This window comes from Tenrec ecaudatus, chromosome 2 (assembly GCF_050624435.1).
Source record: "Tenrec ecaudatus isolate mTenEca1 chromosome 2, mTenEca1.hap1, whole genome shotgun sequence".
Taxonomy (NCBI): domain Eukaryota; kingdom Metazoa; phylum Chordata; class Mammalia; order Afrosoricida; family Tenrecidae; genus Tenrec; species Tenrec ecaudatus.
This window is the reverse complement of record NC_134531.1, coordinates 294,197,067-294,214,994: the sequence shown is the minus strand read 5'-3', so window position 1 is coordinate 294,214,994 and position 17,928 is coordinate 294,197,067. Positions and strand designations below refer to the sequence as shown.

General features: G+C 40.3%; 1 protein-coding gene across 1 annotated transcript; it reads left to right on the top strand.

The window, feature by feature from the left end:
- Nucleotides 1–1,732: 1,732 nt before the first annotated feature.
- HHLA2 (HHLA2 member of B7 family) lies at nt 1,733–13,102 on the top strand. Its single transcript, XM_075542964.1, has 6 exons — nt 1,733–1,796; nt 5,334–5,675; nt 7,178–7,441; nt 9,002–9,316; nt 11,802–11,951; nt 12,969–13,102. Exons 1-6 carry the CDS (start codon nt 1,733–1,735, stop codon nt 13,100–13,102), a joined length of 1,269 nt encoding a protein of 422 aa, XP_075399079.1.
- The last annotated feature ends 4,826 nt before the right edge of the window (nt 13,103–17,928 follow it).

Below are 17,928 nucleotides of genomic sequence, written 5' to 3'. Positions count from 1 at the left end.
TTTGATAGTTGGACACTTCTTCATTTGCTTATGCATCCATTTTGTCTTCATGATCTTTCTGGGAGGGTGAGCATCACAGAATGTCAGGTTTTTAGAACAGTGTTCTTGCGTTGAGGGAGCGTTTGAGCAGAGGCTCAAAGTCCATACACTTCCTCAATATATTGCCATATAAATATATGTACATAGGCCAATATCTCTACTTTTATGAATTAATGTATTCGCATATGTACACACCTCTGTTTATACCTTGATCCATAGATTTACTTCCTAGATTTTTCTCTGTTTCCTTTCACCTCCCTCCTATCCCACCATCATACTCACCCTTCTTCTGCCTCTTATTAATTCTTCTCAGCTAGATTGCTGTTGCTCCAACACCCCAGGATCTCTATGTTTTCTTTGTTGTTGCTTTTAATTCCCTAGTTGTTCCCCTGTCTATGAAATGGTTTGCTCACCGCTGCCTTACCCTTGCCTCCTCCTCCTGCCAAGTCCCTCTGGAACAGGTACTTTCTACTCAGGCTTGCTTCCCATGCTCATCTTATATCGGTAGGAAAACCAACAATAACAGAGACAAAGCAAAAAGAAAACAAAAGATTGAATCAAAAGGGAAATAAATACATAAATAAATTACACCCCCAAAGCTGTCGTTAAGCAGAAAAATATTACATACACTCGTATATACTCAAGTATAAGCCAACCTGATTATCAGCCGAGGCACCTAATTTTTTCCACACAACTGCATAAAAAAATGTGCTGAAAAACTCAGTTTATATACGAGTATATACGGTCATCTTATCACCAAAAATCTGTCATTATGCATGCGCACATGTTTGCCATCAACATTTTCTCACTTAAAGATATTTGTGATTTTGTAAAAATATACAGAGCATATTTCCAAATTCAGTATTTTCACATGTACAATTCAAGCAAAGAAGTTATATCAATTATGTTGTACAACTAGTACCAATATCTGTTGCCAATTTTTCATTCCCATAAACAAAAATTCATTGCATTCTAAACATCGGTTCTTAGTTTTTGAGCCTTAAAAAACATTGTAAAACATGATTTTTAGGGCTACTATATTATTTATGCTATTAAGGTACATTTAAAATGTAAGGCATATTCTGGCTTTGTGTTAGTTGCTTATGTCTGATTACAAATAGCACCACACCATAGTTAATATTAATGACATGTATTTAATACTGAAGTGAATCTGCTTTGAGTGTGTTTTCCCTGTAAACACTGTACCTTCTCATTATAGAAGCAGCTTTATAAGAAGCAGACAAAGATCATTATGCAGAGTGACTGTTGAACATACAGCAGATTTTTATTGAATCAACAGTCATTATTCTTTATAGTATAAAGCAGGCACTGCTTTAGATGTGAATCCTGCCCTTTAGAATTAACATTCCAATAGATGCAGGATGCAGTATACCTTCTATATAAAAGCATGATTTTTTTAAAAAGAGCCAGGAGATTTTTTTAAGTGGTACTGTAATCTTACTTTTCTTCTGGAGCACATGATGAACTTCCTTCCATGTCATTGAACCATATTTTAGAATATCATTTCCAACAGCTGTCGGAACATTACTTGTGTTGATATACCATAGTTTATTTAACCAATCTCTCATAATCAAGGGCTTTATTTTTCAATATTTTGTTGTTGTTGCATTTAAGGTCCATTGCTTCTGTGCGTGACTCTCATCGATAGCACAGTTATGACCTTCACACAACAATGAAGGCAGAGGTGGTGCTACCTTTCCTCTTCACTCTTATGCCGTCTCTGAGTGGACTTCAAGGTAAGTTGCATTGATAAACACTCTTAAGAATCGGTTATTTCCATTATTGGATAGGAACATGAACATTCATGAAAGGTGGCTGCTTCCTCGATAGCTATGTTGTTAGGAGCCACCAAGTTGGCTCTGGCCCACAGCGACCCAATGCACAACAGAACAAAGCACCACATGCCATCCTCACAATTGTACCTGAGCCCATTGATGTAGCTACTATGTCAATCATCTTGTCCAAGGCCTTCGTCTTTTGACTACCCTTCCACTTTACCCAACGTGATGTCCTTCTCCGGGGACTGGTCTCTCCCGACAATATGTTGTCCAGAGTATGTAAGATGAAGTCTTGCCATCCGTACCTGTAAGCAGCACTCTGGCCTTACATCTTCCCACACAGATGGGTTTATCCTTTCAGCAGTCCATGGGACTTTTGATATTCTTCTCCAGCACCACGATTCAAGTGCATCGCTTCGTCAATGGTCTTCCTCGTTCAGTGTCCAAATTTCACATTCGTATTCAATGAAGAATAGTATGGCTTGGGTCAGGCTCATGTTAGTCTTCAAAGTGACATCCTAGATTTTCAACACAATGCAATGCATCTTTTGATCTCCTGATGGCTGCTTCCATGAGCATGGATTGTGGGTCCAAACAAAGCAAAGTCCTTAACAACTTCATTTCTCCACTGGTCATGATGGGAGGATTTCTCCATATCCAATTGTAAGGATTTTGGTTTTCCGTGCATTGAGTTGTAATCCCTACTGAAGGCTGATATCCTTGCCCTTCATCAGCAAGTGCTTCAAGTCCTCACTTTCAGCAAATGAGGTTGTGTCGTCTTCATATCGCAGATAGTCTGATAGCCATATCGTCATAAAAACATTCTAAAAGATCAATTAAATGAGAAACAGGGAACGGAACGAGGGTCCAAATGAGGATTAAATATCATATATTCTTCTGTCCGCTCTGATTAAGGTTCGTTATATTCTATTATCTGCTGCCAGAAATGAAATAACTAGAAGGTCTATGCCTAAGGTTTGCAGTGGTCACTGCCTTCCTCAGTGTCTGTTCTGGGTCTGGAAGCTTTGCTGGAAAGGGTGCACGTGGGTGGCCTTGCTGGCATTCAAAATACCAGTGGAATCGCTTGAAACCTCATAGCAACGTACGAGCCACCCAGGATGACAAAGTGACAAACGAGCGGTGGACTGCTACAAGGACAAATGGATCTGTCTTGAAAAATGTACACCCAGAGTGCTCTTTAGAGGCAAGGAAGGCTCGCTTTGTCTTCTACATTTTGGACATATTGTGAGGAGAGACCCAGGCCTGGAGAGGAACATCATGCTGAATACAGTGGAGGGACAGTGGAGGAACGCTCTCAACAAGATGAATTGACACAGTGGCTGCAACAAAGAGCTCTATGTGCATACATTTATAGGACTAACATTAAGGTAGAAGATGGACATTGGGCCTCTACTCAAATACTCGAGTCCTCAATGCAAGAACACTTTGTTCTATTAAACTGGAGTTCTATGATGCTCACCTTCTCGACACAATCACCAAAAACTAAGCGGGTGCATAAGTAAATGTGGTGAAGAAAGCTGACAGTACCCAGCTATCAAAAGATATAGCGTCTGGGGTCTTAAAGGCTTGAAGATAAACAAGTGGCCATCTAGCTGAGAAACAACAAAGCCCACATGTAAGAAGCACACCAGTCTGTGTGATCACGTGCTGTGGATAAGATCAGATATCAGGTATCAAAGAACAGAAAATCATATTATTGTGAATGAGGGGAGTGCGTAGTGGAGTCCAAAAGCCTACCTGTAGGCAACTGGACATCCCCTTACGGAAGGGTCATGGGGAAGAGAAGAGCCAGTCAGGGTGCAGTATAGTACCAATGAAACATACAACAACATACACCTTTCCTTTAGTTCTCTAATGCTTCCCCGCGCACCCCCCGCCACTATCATGATCCCAATTCTTCCTTACAAATCTGGCTAAGCCAGAGGATATACACGGGTACAGACAAGAGCTGGAAACACAGGGAATCCAGGACAGATAAACCCCTAAGGACCACTAATGAGAGTAGCCATACCAGGAGGGCAAGGGGAAGGTGGGGGAGAAAAGGGGGACCGATCACAATGATCTACATATAATCCCCTCTCAGGGTGAATGGACAACAGAAAAGTGGGTGAAGGGAAACATCAGACAGTGTAAGACATGAACAAATAATAATAATTTACAAATTATCAAGAGTTTATGAGGGAGGGAGGGAGGGTCGGGGAGGGAGGGGGAAATGAAGAACTGATACAAAGGGCTCCAGTAGAAAGAAAATGTTTTGAGAATGATGATGGCAACAAATGTACAAATGTGCTTGACACAATGGATGTATCTATGGGATGTGATTAGAGTTGTATGAGTCCACAATAAAATGATATTTTTTAAAAAAGGGAAATATTAGAAGGTGCTAGTACAGCAATTAGGGAAGTTGACAATCACTGAGTTTCTCTCCCGCCTTCCTATATCTTTCACTCAGCATTGCCCCATACTCCTCTAGTCCTCTGTGCAGAAATCCATGTCTGTGAAAGAAATGTGGCAGGATAGACAGAGCCCCGGAGGAGGAGGAAGACAAGATTTTGTGTAGCAATTCTCCCATCCTGGGTGGGCTTAGCTCATGTCTATAGGTGTTTACTCTATTGCCTGAAAGATAAGGTCCCTTTCAGCCCTAATATTTTAGAATCCGCAATGCTTTATAAATTAGCCAAAATAGCTGCCTTTAATGATTATAAAGTAGCTAGGTATGTTTTTTCTTCACACACACACAAAACTATTTGTAATGAAATCCATTAATCTTTAAAAACAGACTTCTGAAATTGACAGTTAAGGAAAAGTAAAGTGAGAGAATTGAACATACATTTGTATTCAGAATAGTATTTCTTAACTATAGTTTGACGACCCCATCGGCTACCCTGAAAGTAATCCTAAACCAAATTAAATGAGTCATTTTATTTTCCCCTTGGGTTGCTCCTGCCTATATCCTCCCTTGTTTGATTTTAGTGTCTGGATATTTCTGACAGCTTCCTTGTCTTTACCTGCTCTAAATATTTCCAGACCCAATTAAGATAATATGTTCCATTCTTTTAGGTCACTCTGGCTATAGTTAGCTGGAGAAACGAATCTTTTATTGTTATAAAAGGTGTTGAAGGTGAATGTGCTCTGGGAATAAAAAATCAACGGGAGCCTTTTGCAGACCACATTCACTTCATTTCCAGCACTGTGGTCGGCTACAGAGGGGAGACTGATGAGACTATTTCATCAAGTGGGTAGCAAACCAGTGTTTTAAAGTGGAATGCAACAGATATTCATTTAAAATTGTAGAAACTCAGAAGCAAGTCCTGACGCTATGTTTAGTGGTAAGACAGGTAAGGATTATTGATGCGGTCTGTTGGTGATCAGGCTGCTGACAGAGGTGGTCCTTCTTGATAGAACCTAAGCCCTCATTACTAACGATCTTTATAACATCGTCTCAACCCTTAATATGATATCTGTTCTTTTCAGATTTTGCCAACTTCTTTTTGGATGATACCCATGAAGAAACAGTCATTGGAAGACTTAACGACAATGTTGTTCTTCCTTGTTTATTTGAGAGTGGGCCTGACGTTGTCATTCACTGGAAGATTCTAAATTACTATGTTCACAGCTTCTATAAAAACCGTGACCAATTGGAAAAACAAAATTACAGTTATGTAAATAGGACATCACTCTTTGATAGCAAAATCGACAGTGGGAATGCGTCTCTCTCGCTTGGGAGATTAAGCTTTCAGGATGAAGGAATTTATATCTGCTATGTGGGAACATCCATTGGACAAACTACAAACAAAGTAGTGTTAAAAGTGGCAGGTCAGTGTGTATGGAATTCCTATAAATGTAAAAATGAGATCTTTCAATGTTATTCCACAACATGTCTTTTCCCCCGTTCAATAGGCCGTCACTTTCTTCCTGCTCAGTACATACAGAACTACCTCCAGTAGGTTCAAATCTTTTCTTGGGAAAGAATGAAGAGTTAATGGAATTGTCCCACAAGCGTTTTGTAAAAGCTCTATGCGTGTATCCTAGTGTAGACCTGAATTAACACAACTCGTTCCCCATTGGAGGCATTTCCAGGTTTGGTTTGGTTTTGGATTAAAACAAAGTTATAGTGAACAGCCTTACAGTGATCTTTAATACTAGGACATTTTCTGAAAATAATGTTACTGTAGCATAAAGATTCATTCCCCCCTCAATCCGGTGAACAAAAAAGTACTCATCTCTCAATGATTGCCAATGTGATGGCTGAAAAAAGTACTGAATTACTTAAGTTGGATTGTTCTGTCTTATAAGTGAGGTCTTATAACTTGTTCTTATGTTTTTCTGTGTTATCTTTTTCTCTTTTTTTTTGTGCCATTTTCTAATGGGTAGTTTTATCTAGCACCTGTTCTTTCTTCCTCTGCCCCATTCAACTGCTTCAGACCTTGTCTCAGAAGTTCAAGTTCATTTGAAGTATATCTGAACACAGCCAAACTGTCTCTGATTAAACACCGGTGGAGTTAGGAAAGCTTCATAAGCCCTAGCTCACTGGCTTGGACACCTAGCAATGAGTGCTCAGTGTCGCCATTAGATGTCTTTCGCTAAGCTCTTTCTCTAGAAAGAAGAAGTCTGAAGAAGCAACAGCGGGCCTGTTGTGTGGGTTGAGTAAGGTTTCCCAATGAAATTCATGTAGGAGAGGATTTCACTTAAAGCAGGAAGCTGTGCATTGCTGCGATGGGGAAAAATATATGAATAAATTCCCTACCACACATGTCCTAGCCCTTTTCTCACCAATGTAGTTTTCAATTTCCTTCAAATTCCATCCTAATGAGCCCTTGCAATTGTGCTGTGTCCTGAGAGACATTCGATAGAGATTACCCTTTGGAATCTCTAAAGATAGTCAGCACAGCCTTCTGAGTTTCTCATTCTGTTGAATTTAACTGGCCCAGCACATCCCCTTGAAACCATCATCTTGGTTAGATCTTTTTGTTTGTTTATTTGTTTAAAGGTACCTTAATGAGACTAAGATATGTGTATTACTGAGAGAACTTGTCTGCAGCCATTCATGTTTAAACACATCTTGTCTGGAATAAACCTACACATATATGAAGTAATAATTCTTCATATCCTCTTAGTTCTTCTTTTTCTGGTTTTACCTAAGTACACTCTAGCTTAAGTTTCTACAGTATTTTTGTCCTTTCAGTAAAGGTTATATTTTGCTTATAAAGTGTAGCATTTCCTGTGGTGGGTATTAAAATATTATGTCTGTGGAGCAGATGACCCAAAAAGTAGCTAATGATGACACGCTGTCATATGTCCTCCTTTCTCTCATGTAGCTTTCCTCGGGCCTGTGATGGAGTTTGACCTGAGGAACAGAACCATCTTCCTATCATGCTCTCTCACGGCTTATCCTCAACCAACGATCACATGGCAAACGGACAATACAATGGTCTCTGGAAGGACTGTGAAAGGAAGGAGACATTGGCCTCTTTTTGATATGACAAGCACACTGAATATTACAGATTTCAATGAATCTTATGAATGTATCATTGAGAATCCATTGCTGAAACAAACCTGGACAGGGCAGTGGACAATGAGAGGTGGGTGCTGGACGTCTCTTGGTGTTAGTAGTCGAGAGGGAATGAGAGCTTAATTTACATGGAAAAAATAGAAAGACACAACGACAACAACAAAGCGCAGTCGCTTCGGTTAGATGAAGACCAGAGCCCTGAGCTAATTCTTACATCCTGCATTGCCTTTGTTGTTTCAGGATTTAGCTTCTCCTGGATATGTGGGGGATTTTCTTAGTTTTCCAGTTGTTTATGAGTTGAATGAAAATCTTTTTAAAATGGAAGGTAGAAGAACCGTCCACGAGTAACTATAATTTTGTAGGAGGCTCATCCTTTCCACACGATATTTTTACCTGCATTGCGATTCACAAAGATCAGAGGGGAAAGGCGATGTGCTGGTCTTTTAACACATCACAGCATGTGACCATAAAAGTTGTTGACACCAACAGAGAGTCGATTGAGTAACAAGAGAGAAATCCTCAAGAACACTCTCATTTGAGGGGTTAATGTGAGGATGGATGCTCTGACACTAGTATTCCAAATATCCACAGGCTCACCTGTGCTGAACAAGTTTCAGCTTACTACCAGACTAAACCAAAGTAGGCATGAAGGCCTGGAAATCTGCATTTGAAAATTAAACAATGAACACCTATCAACTACAATAGAATAGTGTTCAGTATGAGGCTAGAAGATTAGCCGGTTAGGTTGGAGCACATTCAGATTACAATATAATACAACAAGGGGCTCAAACCTACCATATCATGAAGATAATAACATAGGACCAAGCAATGTTTCATTCTGTTATACAGAAGGTTGCCATGAGTTGGAGCTAACCTGACAGCAGCTAACAACAACACGCTTGAGTTAAGAGGGTCAAGGGCCGAAGGTTATAAAAGGAGAAGGTATGGACACAAACACTGAGATAAGTGACGGTACATTAACAGGATTGAATCGAATACAGTGAAGGAACATGGGCATAAATCGCTGAATGTAAAATTGATGATCTTCTCAGTAAGTAAGTTTTCACCTAGATCACATACAGACAAATAAAAAAAACAACAGGCTAATAACTGATAGAAACTGTGTTAAGAATTCAGTATTGGGTTGCAAGAGTTAAAACACAGATACACCATCCCCCCAGCAATAGCAGTTGTTAGGCAACTTTGAAGTCTAAAATTACACTTGATTGGTAGCAAAATGAAAAGTTTGATTTTAAGGGCTTTTCAGTTCTAGGTTCCCTGGGTGACATAACAGTGCTCCACAGCTAGCCGAAAGGTTGACTATTGAAACCCATCCAGAGGCCACTCAGAGGACAGGGTTGGCAACCTGCTTTTCAATGGTGACAGCCTTGAAGTCATCTGGGGTAGCTCTATTCTGCTCCAGAGGGTTGCCATGAGTCAGACTCAGTGACGACAACAACACGGCTTTTCTTTTAGCAAGGTCCACAGTATGCATATATAATTGTTTTCCCAAGAGGTTAACCCCAAAGAACTCCATATCATGATCTTTCTTCCCTATTTCCTAAGTTCAAATTAGAATTATTTGAAAATGCTATCTTCATTAATATGGTCTCCTCCATCCCTTGATTAGATCATCATCACAAAAGGAGACACCAAGCCATTTCACTCCCATGTCAACTTGACCACAATTTTTCTCTACTAAATCAAGACTTCGTCGTCACTTGGTCCAGAAAAGAGAATGACACTTCTTCAGTGCTGGCTTATTTTAACTCTTCACAAAGCACAATTATCAAGGACTCTCGATTCTCATGGAACCAGTTGCCTAGAATCCTGCGTGATTTCTCTTTGACTTTGAAACTTTTTCATCCTTCAGACAGCGGGGTATATTTATGCAACATTTCTTCAAGCAAATATAGTTTACTCACAGTAAACAGACTGTACATAGGTAAGTCATAGGGTTAGAAAATGGATTGGGGCTTTAGCACTAGAGTGTTATAAATACCAAATATGGAACTCAGGTTAGCCTTTAACCTAACTTAACCTCGCATTTAACTTAAAATATGATTAACAGATACTCTCCATGTCAAGAGAGTAGAAATCGTTTTCTCCTTCAACCGCGTGAACTACTACATTGGAAAAGAAAGGCTCCCCGGAGCCTTCTTTCTCAGCGTTTCAGGAATTCAAACATGAAGGGCAAATCTATACTGATTGATGCATCGAAAAGCTGAGACTCTTTGACTCCAGCTCATCACTCTACATGATACATGTTTTCGGGGCTGGAGTTTGGAAGTTGAGCTTATAAGCACTGCTGGATGTTGTGGTGTATGTGATGCATGGTGGCGCCATGTGTAAGGCAAAAGTTCTGCTACCCTAGACTTCCCCCTTTCAAGGACACTGGTGATTCTCTTCTTGGAATTACAACTTTTTATTTGCTGCCTTGCCCAAGAGAATCTGCAGTATTTGGAAAGGGCGTCATTGAAAAGTTTTATATATATATATATTTGGAATCCTGGTGTCTAGATCTGCTCAATAGTAGTTAAAGTTAAGTGAATTAAATTAAATAATTCTGGCTCAAATTTGTGACTTTGGGAGGAGCCCTTTCCAAAAGGAGGAATTGAGGATAGAAGCTTCACTTTGCTGGATTAATTTTTTCAGGAGGAAAAAAAATGCATGTGAAAAGTCACCTTCACGTTACTATTTAAAAGCTCCTTCTTCGTCTGTCTATAGAATTGAAGAATAACACAAATAGATCCAAAGATTTTCTTTTTGTTCACTGTAAAACTTCATTAAGAATCTGTTCCTAAAATTGACATCTTCTAAACCCCCAAAACTCATTGCCATTGAGTTTATTTAGACTCATCATAACAGAGGTTTGGCTTATTTAAGCTATTTATTTAGAATATCATCAACATGGCCATAAACAAGATCATGAAGATGCGTGGATTCAGCACCTAGTGGATCCCCTCTGGTCAGAGGCCAGGGATATGGATGGCCTTATTATCATGCAGAGTGCAGTGGAAAACAGATTATGGCAGATGTCGTTGGGTTAGAATTTACCACTTAATTATTTGATATCTCGTTTGACCCATTTTAAAGTTGTTCTAGTTTTTAATATGTTCTACTTTCTTTGTGATCAAGGTTTTTCTCTGTTTTATCTTGTTGTTGTTAAATGGTTTGCTTTCTGGGGGTTTAAAAATATGTTTTTCTCTACATGAAATCCAGGATAAGTAAATTTATAGCGCCAGTGACTGGATTATTGATCGCTGATTTCTTGGGGAAGAAATGATGGGGAAAGTTGGGGTTGGGGTGGGGAGCTAATAACAACGAGCAGAAGAAAAAAATGTTCTAAAATGGATTGTGGAATTGATTGTACACTCTTCTGGGTCTGATTGAACTATTGAATTATATGATAGGTAGCTTCTATGGCAACAAAATAGTTTTAAAAGTAAACAAAAAGAGCGTCGTGATGATCTTCTATATTGAGTTAAATAAGCCAAGCCACTATCATTGGCTCATTTCTGACTCGTAGCAACCCTCTAGGACAGAGTAGAATTTCCCCCATTGGTTTTTGGAAACCGTAAATCTTCACAGCCGCAGACAGCTCCATCTTTCTCTCAGAGAGGTGAGTTCAAGTGGCTGGACTGTGGTTAGCCGTGCAGTATGACCCACTAACCCAAAACATTGTGAGCAGAAGCTTGCTGCCACCCTTTCCATAACATACATCCTGAGATTAGTAGGATTTGTCCTTTGGTGACATGAGTTTCTCTAAGTGTCTGCTTCTGAGGGGTCGTATTTCCTTCACTGCCATTACAATCATTCTAGCTCCAACCTAGATTCTGGATAAAGTTCAGGCTTCAGGTGGTCAGTCAGGTGGTCACGTGTGAGACATGGTGGTCCCAGACATCTCCTCTATTTACCCCTACTCTCTCTCCCTCTAGGACACTGTTCTTTGCATGCTAGGGGTGGGCTGGGCCCTGCCGGTCTGGGCCCTCCCTACACCCTTTACAGAGAATGCTAGGTGGACCAAGTCAGTAATCACAATTATTCCTTTGTTAGAAAATATTAATTTCTATTGCGGTACAAAGTATAGAATCTTAAAATGCACATTAGACTCAATAGCTCTCAAGTTCTCAAATTCCTTTCTCTTTTGTTTCTTTATCCAGAATTGCCAAGTCAATTAACCTTGTGCATACTAGAGTCATTGAGAATTGACGTTATTTATGTTTGTATCAAACTCTCCAATCCAGACTGGGCTCTTGACTTTATCTGTAATGGGTTTTTCATCATGTTAAGTGTTTTCACTAGTAACATCTATCTCCCAGCTGGGATGTTAACATTATAAGCACATTATTTTTATAAATAATAAACATACTCCACACTAACACCCAAACTTATTATTTTTGCGTGTGGCAAATTTCTTCAATTCACAGATGCTATTGTTTTGTATGCAGCAGAGGCTCAAGGATCCCTGGATTTGACTATTGCACTTTCGGTGATTTTTACAATTCTGCTAGCTTCGATGTGCTTGGCGATGAAGTACCGTCATCGAATTTGTACTTCAAGAAGTGACATGACCACAGGTAATAGCCATGGAGAATTTAAGCCCTGTCCCTGGGTACAAGCCTATTAAAGATGACAGAGGGATACACAGTTAAACTCTTGCTGGGCATACAAAGGAATCAGTACGTTCTGGGGAGTCATTTAAAAAATATACTCAGAATCCTTTGAAATGTCCCTACATTTCCACTCAACTATTCTACTTGCAGGAGGCGTGGAGGCGTATGAGACTCACAGGGGCAGGTCCACCCTGTCCTACAGCACTGTCATGAGTTGGAATCGACACAATGGCAGTGAGCTTGGTTTGGGTTTATTCTATTTGTACGAATTTATCCTGAATGAAGGATCAGGGCCACATTCACTGGAGCACATTGCCCTCCTTTCCAGTTTTCCAATTTTCAGGTCAAATGAATTGAAAATCACATGGGATTGTTTTTAATAACAAGGAGAAAAGAATTTTAATCCGAACATTAAAATGATAAACAAATGATTCCAATCGTTCTGTATTAAAAGTAGCCGAAACAATATTAACAAAGGTCATTTCCTCCCACAAACTTACCTCACCCCAATCTTTTCCTGAGTCCCCAGCCTCCTCTCACTGAAGGAGCTCTGGTGGGTAGAGTGGGTTATTTGTGAGCTGCTACCCACAAGGTCAGTGGTTTGAATCTATCAGTTGCTCTGCTGGAGGAAGATGAGGCTGTCTACCTTTATAAAAATTTCAAGTTTGAGAAACCCAAAGAGCCAATTTTACCCTGGACCACGGGGTCATTTTGAGTTGGGTTGACTTCATGGCTGGATGCTTGGTTTGGGTTTTGTTTTTCTTCCTCTGTCTAGGTCCATCCCCGCAATCTACGAGCTCTTACTCTGAGCTTAGTGTCTTATGGACGCTGCTCAAAAGTACACTATTCTGAGGAGTCATTTTATTTTAATTCTTTTTCATTAAAAGATCTACAATGATTTTTATTACTTAGTTATTTAAGATGATACATTAAGATGCTATGCTCATAGGATCTCTGAAAGCATATCCCTTTTGTATACAGAAATAGAACAGGAAGATACAGTTAACCCTTCAACAATATGGGGATTAGAGGTGCACGCCACTATACAGTTGAAAATCCATTTAAAACTTGTTATTTCCCCAAATTTAACTACTAATAGCCTGCTGTTGACCTAAAGCCTTATCAATAATATTGACTATTAATGCTGTTAATGAGCACATACTTTGGATATGTATTACATATTGGGCTGACAATCTATAAAAGCTGCATTTTAATATCAAATATAAAGGTATTTTGCAAAAAGTATAAGTATTTTACCCTGCTGGCACAGAATCACAGATTTCCTTTATTTTTTTTTCAGTGGTCCTTACAATGTATTCTTGTATCTCAAAACTGGACAGCCACAGCTGCAGGCTTCACATTGTACTTACCTAGCAATTCGACTTCCTTCTTGAAATGCCATGACTTTTCTCTGCTTTGGGGAAGTATTTCCTGCATTGCTGGTATTATTTCATGTTGGTCCCTGATGCACTGCAGTAGAACTTGCTCCCTTCAATCAAATCCATTCCAATTCCTAGTGATCCTTTGGGGCAGGATAGAACTGTCCCTGTAAGTTTCTGAGACTGTAATTCTTTATGGGAATAGAAAGTCCCATCTTTATCCCGAGGTGGTTTTGAACTGCGAACCTTGTGGTTAGCAGCCTAATTTGTAACCTGCTATGCCACCAGGATGCCATAATTATAAAGCAGAGCGTAGGAATTTTTCTCAAGACTGATTGTTTCCTTTTGGATTGAGAGGATATCTAAGTCAGGTCCCTACAGAAAACATATGGCATACTCAAATTGTACAAAGGAAAATGTGTTTTCACATTTTTCAAAGGCGAGTACATTTTCTCAGTGCTAGCAGCACCTGATTCCTTGCCAATCCTAGACCTCAGGCACAAAGGGAGGGAGCATTCCTGACCATCTAGATTGGGAAAACCATACAATGCCAGTGGGCTTTTAAGGAGTGGTGGCCTGTGTTCACAGGACCTAGCCAACCAAGGTGACATTACAAGGCAGGAGCTGGAGAAATGATTACCTGTTCTCACTTTTACCTCTTAGAACCTGAACCAAACCAGCGGCCTGCTAGTAGAACTACAGGTAAGCTTACCTTGGCAAAAAGCCATCATGAAACAAGATGAGAAAACTAATTCCAGAGCATCAAAGGACACTGGCTAAACTTATGGTATTATTGCCCATTTTAAAAAGCAAAAATGAGCTTCTATATTCTGCAGTTTGGTGGGCTGAACATACAGGTGAAGCTGTTATACTAAATTCCACAAGACCTTGTCTACCCCCAGACCTATGGTCGTAATTTCATATGGCCTTATGTTTCTGGGGTTTTGCCTTGAAATCTTTTCTATTTCTCTATTTTAAGTGGGTTTAGCTTAGAATATGTATAAAATTACTAAATTTCAGCGAGGCCAGGAAGGAAGGCATTCCTTGAGAAATGGTGTAGCGGCGCTCATTCCTTAATCACTCATCTCAATGCCTCTTTGGCCATTGCCTTTTCATGGTCAGCATTTGGAAGGTACTAGATCAGCACCCCAAAGGAGTTGAACTGTCTTGATTCCCCTTTGGAACACCTGAATGAGCCATAAGAATTTTCTAGTGCTTGCTTCTGATGAGGTGTTTCTACATGAATGCATGTGTAATGCTGTTTGCTGAAAGACATGAGAGTGGGTGTAATTTAGGTGACATTAATAATTATATTGAGATAGGTGAAGAGAGAGCTTGAGTGTGTGTAAAGTGGTCTTTTGTTAATGTTTCTACTCTTCCATCCTGTAGAAAGGGGTAATCTTTTCCCCAATGACAAGCCAGTCGGAAATTCTGAGAATGCACACGAAATGACGGTAAGGAATTTCCTTTTTCAAACCGTTTGTAGTACAAGACTGTGGATATTGAAAGGTAATTGAAGTTTTGATTGATTCACATGTAATCTAATGACATTTTTTATGAGTGTGGATTTTTATAGAGTAACAAACGAAATATTGCCAAGATAGTATAGCAGAAGTAAAAAAAACACAGTGAGGTCTTTCCCAATGTCTGTAATGAAAAAGACTCTACTTGGACTTGCTTAAACAAATGGTTTCTCTTCCACCCCTGTTGTTATCTGTGAAGAAGATCCCCAATGGCCCTATTCGTAGGAAGCTCCTCCCAAGAACTTGCTCCACTGGTGGAAGCATGGGGCTTCCATGCAGATGTGGATATAGACATTAGATAAAACAGAGCAAAGCAAAGTGTGATTTAGGCCAAGGGCCAGAAATATTGACCCTCCATATCTTTGCAGTCATCTTTTGATTCCCTTGGAGGACTGATAAGTCAATTTCTGAGTTAATTGGCTCAATGGCAATAAGTTGGAGTTTGGGAGTAAGATTGTATAGTTCTCTTTTGCTGCCTTGTTTTTTCCACTTGCTAAAAACTCAGGAATAGATGGCAAAAAAATTTGATAAGGCCCCGAGTTCAAAATTATTTATTTCATAGTTGTGTTGCTGAACCTTTGATTACAGAAGCAGTTGCTTATAGCTTCCCTCACCCAAACGCACTAACATCATTTAATACTTAGGATATTCTGTGTTGAAAAACTGCTATTTACAGTCAGTTTTTCTTCCATCTAGCCTCTTTCAAATGGAGACAAATCATGACGACAACCCATGAGATGCAAACTGAAGCAAAACTCCGCTTTCTTCACCGCAATCACAGATACCATGCAAGACCTGAAAAATCATAACCATCCTATTTTGCAGTATCTATATTATTTATTAGAAACTAAATTGCCCCTCGCTTCCAACCCTCCCCGCCGCCCGACCCTCAAAACCCCCTGATAGATTGTACATTGTTTTCTTTTCATCTCTCGCATCTGCCGCTTTCTTTTTCTTCTGTTTTCTGTATTCTGCCCTCCCTGAATAATATAAAAGAGGCTTGGCCAGGTAAAATGGGCCCTGCAGTGTGCTGGAGGAGTCTTTAGAAACCCCGAAGTGCAGGCTAGCCTGATAAACAATAAGGATTTCACATACGCCTAATTGCACATTGTAGTGGTCTTCTTTCAGTCGGCCCCGCAACCATCTGGACTCCACCTCCGACGCACATGTAATGTGAGGACGTTAAGTCAGAGTAACAATGTCTGGGGAAGCAGGAGACGGCTGGACTGAGATGGTTCAACTGCTGGAGGCGGACAAACATGGTCTTGCTACATCAGTGCCCTGTATGCTGTATTAAAACAGGCTTTATTCTGGCAAACCTGTGATGGACGTTCTTAGTGGCTATTATTTTCAATTTCCGTGACAACCCCCATTGTTGGTATAAATAGTATCCACCATGAAAGGATTGAGTCTGTACAGTGAATAATTCTGGTACTGTGATATGGACTGTGAGGGTGCTATGACATTGGCCCAATCTCTCTCTCTCAACAGGGCTTTAAAAAATCGGCAGCAGGGACTAAGCAAAGATAATATCAATAGAAGATCGTGTGCCCTAGGGGGATTATCAATAAGAGTCTCTACCATAAATTAACAAGGAGGTTTTAAAAGGGAGCAAAAAACATATAAAAACAAACAAGCAAACAAGCATAGATCCAGGAACGGGGCCCAGCTCTAACTTAAGGACCATTCGTTCTTGCATCACGGCCCTGCTTGTTACTCGCCCTCAGAAAGGGAACACCAAAGATATGGGTGCTATTGCAAAATGTGGTGAAGAAACTTGGCGGTTCTTTGCTATCAGATAAAATAGCATCTGGGTCTGAAAGGCTTGTCTCCAAAGAAGCAGCCATCTGGGATGTCAACCAAGTTCACATGGAGGAAGCACGCCATCATCAGTCACCGAAGGATTGCAAATCACATAATCGTAAATCAAAGGAGGGAATGGCATAAGAGCTTAACTTGTGAGGATCTGGTTTGAAGAAGGCAGTGGGATGGATGACAGTGGGATCCCAAGGTACATTGTGGGAACCACATAGGAAATGTGCCTCTGGTGATCTCGCTCTCTCCATCATTGAAGGATAGGAAGAAAGTGCTTACGAAACAAAGTGCATTGGAGAGATGAGTGTAGAACATCAAAGGGATAAACCTGACGTGAACAGTTAAAACTCTGTCAGTTACTGCCCCCTCTGATGCATGTTGGACCTGATCTGGTTTTGGACATTTTGTATATTTTTGTTTTGTTTTACTTACGTTTTGTGCATACAAGGGTTTATCTCAGAGGGGTTATATCATTGGGGGTTACCCTTTTGAAGATGTGTTACAGGTTTGGCTGGTTTTCAGTATATGAAACCCAGAATTGATGAGCCTAGAGGGACAGCAAGTAGAATAAGGGTTTCAGTGGGGGTGGGGGGACAAGGGGTTAGGGGACAAGGGGTTGGGGCTTATAAAAGGGAGACAATGTTACGGAGTCCAAGAAGATGGAGAATATTTGGAGACTGGCAGCAATTGTACAATACTGCTTGACATGATATGAAATGGTATGATATATGTTTTAACTCCCAATTAATAACAACTTAAAAAAATAAAGAACTGTCTTCCTCACTTACATACCTGTAGTAGATTGCACAGGAGGCTAGAATGAGATTACAATCCAGAACCCCAAAGTGTGCACCCTAAGAGCTGATTCAAGGATCAATCCACTGATGATAGGAGTAGAAGGGTGTGACAGGTTTATTGTGCCCACTTTGCTTCCACAGGAGCATGTGAGCAGAGCTTAATCAGGTCACAGCTTAATTGGAGGGTGATGAGACAAATGGCTTTCCAAGGCTGCCCCCCCTACCCTCCTTCTCCCTGGTGATCAGTCCAGCTCTCTGCTGCCTGAGCTAGTCCTTTGCTTCAACCATGTACTGAGCTGCCGCGGGCAAAGCCAATCCATGACTCGTGTTGCCTCGCCGTGCATTTCTAGAGCTTGAGGATTCATTGGGACTACTTTACAATACTCGTGGGCTACTGGCCTCTGCTGTGCCTCAGCTTCTCATGTTC

Excerpts from the sequence above, each read along its gene's own strand:
- HHLA2 (XM_075542964.1), top strand. The coding sequence starts at position 1,733 with ATGAAGGCAGAGGTGGTGCTACCTTTCCTCTTCACTCTTATGCCGTCT. Across the intron at positions 1,797-5,333 it reads GTCTCTGAGTGGACTTCAAG|ATTTTGCCAACTTCTTTTTG; the intron begins GTAAGTTGCATT and ends TGTTCTTTTCAG. Across the intron at positions 7,442-9,001 it reads AGGGCAGTGGACAATGAGAG|ATCATCATCACAAAAGGAGA; the intron begins GTGGGTGCTGGA and ends TCCCTTGATTAG.